The following is a 6,914-nucleotide window of genomic DNA, read 5'->3' as shown; positions in this document are numbered from 1 at the left end:
CACTTATTACACACGTGATCGCGGAGCTGGCCGGCGGTCTCTTTGTTTACAGCCGTGATCAGCTGTTAGCCTTTAGCATAGCAAGATCCCCCGTGAGCTACGGAGGAAGCGCTGGGGGTGCCGTGTGGGGGTTCAGCGCCGGGCGAGGAGGAGACGCTACAAACCGGTTCTTCCTTCTGTCATCATGGGGAATGTAAGATCTCTCCCCAATAAGATGGACGAGTTAGCGGCGCTGACCCGGCACCAGAGGGAATACCGTGAATGTAGCCTGATGCTGTTTACAGAGACATGGCTAACGGCGCTAGCTCCGGACACGGTCGTCTCTCTGGACGGATTCCACCTCATTCGGGCGGACAGGACAGCGGAGAGCGGTAAGAGGACGGGAGGAGGACTGGCAGTGTTTGTGAATGATAGATGGTGTAACTCTGGGCACATCACTATTAAAGAGCAAACCTGCTGCAAAGATATTGAACTGTTAGCTGTTAGCATGAGGCCTTACTATCTCCCTCGGGAGTTCTCGCATACTATCGCGACTGTTATTTCCTCTTTTATTCTGTCGTGAAAAGACATTTCTGCTGCTTTCAAGTCCAACTACGAGTGATTGCGTCTGACGGGAGTCTAAGCCCCGCCCCAAATTCAGGCGAGCGTTCCTATTGGACAGTGATTAGATTTCATTCTGTTACGAATACAGCTTCGCAGAGACACACAGTGGAATACAATGACGTTCAGTCGATTGCATTTCAAGGTGGCTTCTGGCACGAATTCAGCGTTTCTTTCTTTAAATACAAATCCACACACACTGGAGCTTTTACTTTTCATTGTGGCATGTTTTCATCACATCAGTGTTTAAATCAATCTCGTGATCATTACATTTAAAGGAGACATTTATGTCAGAAATACCGTACGGTGAAAAGCAATACCTCGGTGCCGTGATTACATTTCGAGCTGTATTAAATGCAATTCTGGCACAAATTCAGCGTTTTGGTTTTGAATGTAAATTCGTGTGTATTGTTTATCAATAAAGAGATGTGCATTGAAATGTAATGTAATAATGCTTTTGCATTTCATTTTGGCATGTATTCTGCATGTTTGTATGGAAAAGCAATGCATTTTGTGGATTGCATTTCCATTTTTGCCTAGTAGAAATTACATTTCGAATTGGCACTGAATCCTCTCCATACACCTGGACATTCCCACCTGGACATTCTCACCTGGTCCTAGGTGTCTGCAGGAGCTACAGCACTCTGTACTGTCTCAGTGTTCTGGAACTGCAGGACAGTGATATTTTATTACTTTAATCAGATCCTGAATCAGGTTTACTGTCAAAAATGGCCTGAAATGTACATATGTGAAATAGAAAACAGATCTGAGATCAGTGATTGAAGGCAGTCATTGTGCAGGGCTGGGGAAGAGGTTTGAGCCGTTTGTCCTGGTTGTGGGTTTCCTGTGTTATTGTGACTGACCTTTTCATTTCCGAGACAGAGCTGAACAGGAACATTTCAACCCCCCTTCAACACAAATCATATACTGAAACGAAACTACAAAGACAGCCATTTTGAAATGTATGACATCACAAGCACAGCCACATGCCTGCCCATAGGGGGCGATAAGGAAGACCTTTAATACGGACAGCGTGTAATAGAGCTCACCTAGCAGAGGACGTGGGGAGAAAGGAAGTTGACTGACTGGAAATCGGATCCAGACGTTTAGAATCCAGACGTGGAGAATTTAATCTACTAATTCCACAGACATCAGTCATCACGCTCATTTATTATCAGGTCATTAATGGTAGTTCATGTTTTTATTACCCATTTTGATTACATTTTACCAAATTTGTGCTCTGGTAGCTCACCCAGTAAAGCAAGGTTCCAGACATACCATTGCTGTCAGGCTGGGTGTGTACTGGTTATAAATTCACCAGTACTGTGGGTTATTCAGAAATACTGTACATGTAGCTTGTATTTCATTTTCCATTCATCAGAAATTAGACAGGGCTGTGGGTCACCTCATTTCACTTCTGAACATGTGACATGCCAGTTACATTCTCATGTTCTAAACAAACCCAGAGATCCCCACATTCATGTCAGATCCCAGCATTTGAACCCGATCTGTACAGGACCGCAGGGCTTCAGGTGGAGGAGATGGCTGACAGGGAACAGACAGACACAACAATTGAAAAGAGGGCAAGAAAACCAAGAAAACAGGAGAAACCACAGATATCGACTAAGAGCAAGTTTGCACACGTGTAACCTACACCAAGATTCATAAAGACCGGGCTATTGTGAAGCTGCTAAGATAGGGTGAAGCCACCTGAGTGGAATTAGACAAACGAGCCTCTGATTGAATTCTGGCTCTGCAGGTACTGCAAGCCACCTGTTGCACATATGGTGTATTGCCATTTCACAAATATCAGTCTTAAAGGCACATTATACAACATCAATAGCCCCCTCAATTGTAATGGATACACAGAAGTGTAATATGGCCAATGTAAAACACAAAACCAAACGTTAGTGAACCTTTAGAAATATTGTGAAACGGCACAATATGAGTATTATAAAAATCTCCAGAGAACAAAACACAACTGTGAGCAGTAAACAGAGTTGTATAGTAACGAAGTAGAACTACTTCACTACTGTACTTAAGTACTAAAATGCTGTATCTGTACTTTACTGGAGTATTATTTTTTTCTCCTACTTTCACTTTTACTTCACTACATATTTTCCATCAGTTTAATACTTTTACTCCGATACATTTTTTACGTGCTGTATAGTTACTCGTTACAATTATAAACATGTTAGCTGGCGCTGTCACCGGGTCAAGCGATCAGGCTGTCTTATGAGAAAACTGCGCATGCTCCGGTCGCGTCTCGTTTTACTCTGCTGCTGCCTTCACTCAACACTTGAGCTTCGTAATCTAGGTTCACTTGACACGTCGTGACTGCCGCAAGGGTCCGCGCGGCAAAGCAATAGCGGTCGCGTCGCAAGGTTGTGCGCCTCTCGATTTTTGTGCGTGCGAAGTTACAAGGTGGAATTCATGCACTTGTACGGCACTTTGAAGGTCTATTTTCAGTATTTTCCAGCACCTTCAGCTTAATTTACATATTTATACAAATACACATATATTCGAAATTATTCCAAATAATTTGCTTTTTATCTCATTAAAAGAGATGGTACCGTGTTTGGTAACAGACAAGAGAAGAGCAGAAGAGCGCAGTAAGCACTAGTTAGGTTAGATATCTTAGCTAACTAAGCTAATTATGTTCATGGCGTGCTGCAGAATTTACTTAACATTAGCTGGCAATAAAGGCGACGTGCTGACTAATCATGTGTCCATTTTTATAGTGTAGTGTTTTTATAGGGTAAGGGCATTTATTGAGGGTAAACGCAGGGCAGTAGGCTCACCCTTAGAATCCGACGGACGGATTTTACGTCCAAAATACACCTCGTTTTCTCAGCTAAATGAAGGTGAATTTGTACTTCTGCGTCAAACCAACGACATAGTGGGACATAGGTTATCTGTTTTTTGTGTATGAAGTGTTAACCCCAGTTTTTTAAGTACATACAGAACACTTGTATTTGTGATCTTTGACGTCTTTGATTTGTAAGTGATATATAAAAACAATTGATAATCAAAGTTTGATGGCTTTCTTTAATTAATTCAAAACACAAATACTTGTACTTTTTACTTTCAGTACTTGAGTAATAAATTGTAGACTAAACTACTTGCAATACTTAAGTACAAAAAATGCTGAATACTTCTGTACTTCTACTTAAGTAAAGTTTTTAAAGAACACTTCAACTTCTACTTAAGTCAATTTTTTGATAGAGTACTTGTACTTTTACTCAAGTATGGGTCTCTAATACTTTATACAACACTGGCAGTAAATATGAAAATATCCTTGTGTAGGAAAAACAGGAGAGAGTTGTAAATAGAAATGAGTCACCTACAGTTCCACCTGTACATAGAAGAGTTCTCTTAACAAATGACATTTATGTCAAATGACATAAGTCTCTTGCTCTCTTGGTAGGTGTGATAAGCCCTTCTTACCTCCAGTGTTATGTAAATGAGGTGTGTGTCAGCTGTTGCTGTTGACACACCTTTCAATACACACCTTTGACTGCCTCATGAGACTGCAAGCTCTCTTGCAAGAAGTCTGCTCATCTCAGGATATGTTTGAGATTTGATTCGTGAAAGGTTGAATTATTGTGAAATTGACACAAACATAATATTTGAATTATAGTGGCATATAAGTGGCATATTGATTAGTCAAAATAGCTCTGATTTTTTTTTACCTTATTTGAAATACTTTTTTTGTCTTTTGAAAAACTGCCACTAGCTAAACATATGGTTACATAAATTTTTACAAAAAAAATCCTCAGCTACTTGAAATAGAATAATATTCTTGAGCAATTTTAACTTATCAAGATGGTACTTTTTGCAGTGTGCCTCTTCCAAAAACATAACAGCCATAACCAGTATACAAAAAGAGGAAATTTAGGAAATCTTACACTGCAGAAAGTAGCATATTCATTAGTCAAAATAGCTCTGATTACTGCCACTATATGTGCCACTATATCCCATATGTGCAACACTATATCCCATATGTGCAACACTATATCCCATATGTGCAACACTATATCCCATATGTGCAACACTATATCCCATATGTACAACACTATATCCCATATGTGCAACACTATATCCCATATGTGCCACTATATCCCATATGTGCCACTATATCCCATATGTGCAACACCAGGGTTTTTTCTTCTCCATTCCATCTGAGTCAATGGATCTACACAGTTCCCACTATCACCCCCCCCCCCCCCCCGTCTACCTGGAGATGGCTCCATATACATAACAAAGGACAGGCCTGGATGGCCTGGTGCCCAGCACCTCGTCGAGCTCTTGGTAGCTAGTAGGGGAGTATGAAAATGCTTGTAGTCCTAGTGTTAAGAGTGAACAGAATGAACACTCAAGGTTTTCACACCTTCAGCTACTGAAGCACAATCATCTCACACTGTTTCCAGGAAACTGGTCTTTCTCAGTAGTTCTACACTCTAGCAGTTCTGACCTCAGAATAAGTACTGAAATCAGAGTTTTGAATTCTCTTCTTCTTGGAGCGTTTCTGTCCTCCAGTCAGGACGTTCAGTGAGGTGTAACAAACCTCATCTCCTCCAGCCTGCTGTGGTGTTAAAACCAAAGTGTTACAAGGGTTCATAAAAATACTGTAAATGTGTGTGTATCCGCAAGTATTTTTCACAGTACCTCCTCAGTTTGGGGATGTTTCTGGATCTGTGATTGGACATTACACTTCTGTTCAACTTCTGCTGCTGTAACCAGTAAAGAAATAATAACAAATCACACAGTCACATTAAAGGTGCACTCTGGAGTACAGAGACACCCACACTGACACCTATAGTGCTGAATTTACACCATCAGTATTTACAAAACTGGACTGTAAAAGGAACGTGTGAACAGTTACATGACATGAGTGACTGTTTGGAACAACCGTAGACCTATAAAAATACATGAAGTGACATTACATTTGTAAAAGATGAATTAATGTTTTGATAACTTAGTTTGAGGTGAATTGGTGTCAGTAAGACAGAAATGCACACAAATGGAGACTGATTAACTACCTGTATGTCTCTTGTGACAGAAGCAGTAGACACAGGTGGAGGAGAGGAGTGAGGAGAGGAGAACACACACAGGACACACAGTGATCAGTAGCGTCCAGCAGACACCACACTCTTGTACAGGAGGGGTGGAGTTCATGAAGACACTACAGTCTAGTTCAGGGAGGTGTTTAAAATCAAAGAGGAAGAAGTACAAATGCATTATTAAAGTTGGAGAACTTTAAAAATAAGAAGCAGAACTTATAAACAAATGGATTAATTCACCATGTCTAGTTCATGTTAATATTGATATTTAAGAAAATGGTTCTTTTGGTTTTATTCTTAGAAATGTGAAAAAATCTACTAATTCAATAACTAAACTTTGTCATATTTAACCATTTATATAGTAATTGATGCAAAAAATCAGAATTTTTGAAAATGATTTAATAATTATAATAAACAAACAAATAATCATTTGTTTGTCACTGCAGAATCATCAGATCAAACTGAGAAATCTTACCAAGGAGTGAAAGTCGTATAGTTCTGTTTCCATAATAATAAACATCCTTAAGGGTTATAACTCCATTTTCATCTTTAGTAATGTTCCTCACATATATAGCGCAGTAGTACAGACCCAGGACTGACTCACTTATGTTCTTCACCAGCAGGTCATGAGTTTGGTTGGAGGGATTCCACACAAAAGAGTAACGAGGATTCAACCAGTCAGGTGCTGAAATAATCAGAGGAGGATGATTCTCATTTGTGCAGTTTCTAATCCACACTGGATTAAGTCCACTATTCCAAACACAGTCACCGTGGAGAGTTACGTTGTCTCCTCGTCTGACTCTCAGCTCCACGTCTGCTCCAGAGATCTTCTGACTGGAGAACAACACACCTACAGAAACATTTAGTGTAAAACAAGGAAGGAGATCTTCAACAGAAACAGACACAACTGTGTGTAAAGTAATGAGGTACGATACAGTAGGTGAGAAGTTCACGTACACGTGAGGGTGATGAGAACGACTCTTGATCCCTCCATCTCAGAGACTGGTGCTGAGTGGCTGATGGTGGTGAGGGTCTATGATGTGGATGTTTGTTCTGTGATCTGATTGGTCCACGTCAATGGAACATTTTTGTCTACAGTGGGTATGGTGGAAATATGTGGTTTAGGTGAATTGTATCAGTGGAAAACTTCTCTGTTGGACAGGAAACATCATAATGGACACACACACACACATCATAACTCATATCACAATAATCGAAAAAGGTTGAAAAGCCAGTTTTTATTAGAATGCC

At 40.3% G+C, this 6,914-nt stretch overlaps 1 protein-coding gene across 1 annotated transcript; it reads right to left on the bottom strand.

Moving 5' to 3' along the window:
* Window positions 1–1,844: 1,844 nt before the first annotated feature.
* Window positions 1,845–6,644, bottom strand: LOC143527358 (uncharacterized). The gene is made up of 5 exons (XM_077022523.1): window positions 6,621–6,644; window positions 6,268–6,513; window positions 5,643–5,792; window positions 5,269–5,333; window positions 1,845–5,185 (listed from the first exon to the last, which is right to left on the bottom strand). The coding sequence occupies exons 3-5, from the start codon at window positions 5,776–5,778 to the stop codon at window positions 5,054–5,056; spliced, it is 333 nt and encodes a 110-aa protein (XP_076878638.1). The 5' UTR covers window positions 5,779–5,792; window positions 6,268–6,513; window positions 6,621–6,644; the 3' UTR covers window positions 1,845–5,053.
* Between the last annotated feature and the right edge of the window lie 270 nt (window positions 6,645–6,914).

This window comes from Brachyhypopomus gauderio, chromosome 1 (genome assembly GCF_052324685.1).
Source record: "Brachyhypopomus gauderio isolate BG-103 chromosome 1, BGAUD_0.2, whole genome shotgun sequence".
In the NCBI taxonomy this organism is placed as follows: Eukaryota; Metazoa; Chordata; class Actinopteri; order Gymnotiformes; family Hypopomidae; genus Brachyhypopomus; species Brachyhypopomus gauderio.
This window is presented reverse-complemented; position numbering and strand designations above follow the sequence as displayed.

Bases quoted from the DNA above. Each gene is read 5' to 3' on its own strand.
- LOC143527358 (XM_077022523.1), bottom strand. From the start codon at position 5,778: ATGAACTCCACCCCTCCTGTACAAGAGTGTGGTGTCTGCTGGACGCTA. The intron at 5,334-5,642 runs GTAGTTAATCAG...TACTGGTTACAG, and splicing joins CTGTCACAAGAGACATACAG to CAGCAGAAGTTGAACAGAAG. The intron at 5,186-5,268 runs GTACTGTGAAAA...TTAACACCACAG, and splicing joins AACATCCCCAAACTGAGGAG to CAGGCTGGAGGAGATGAGGT.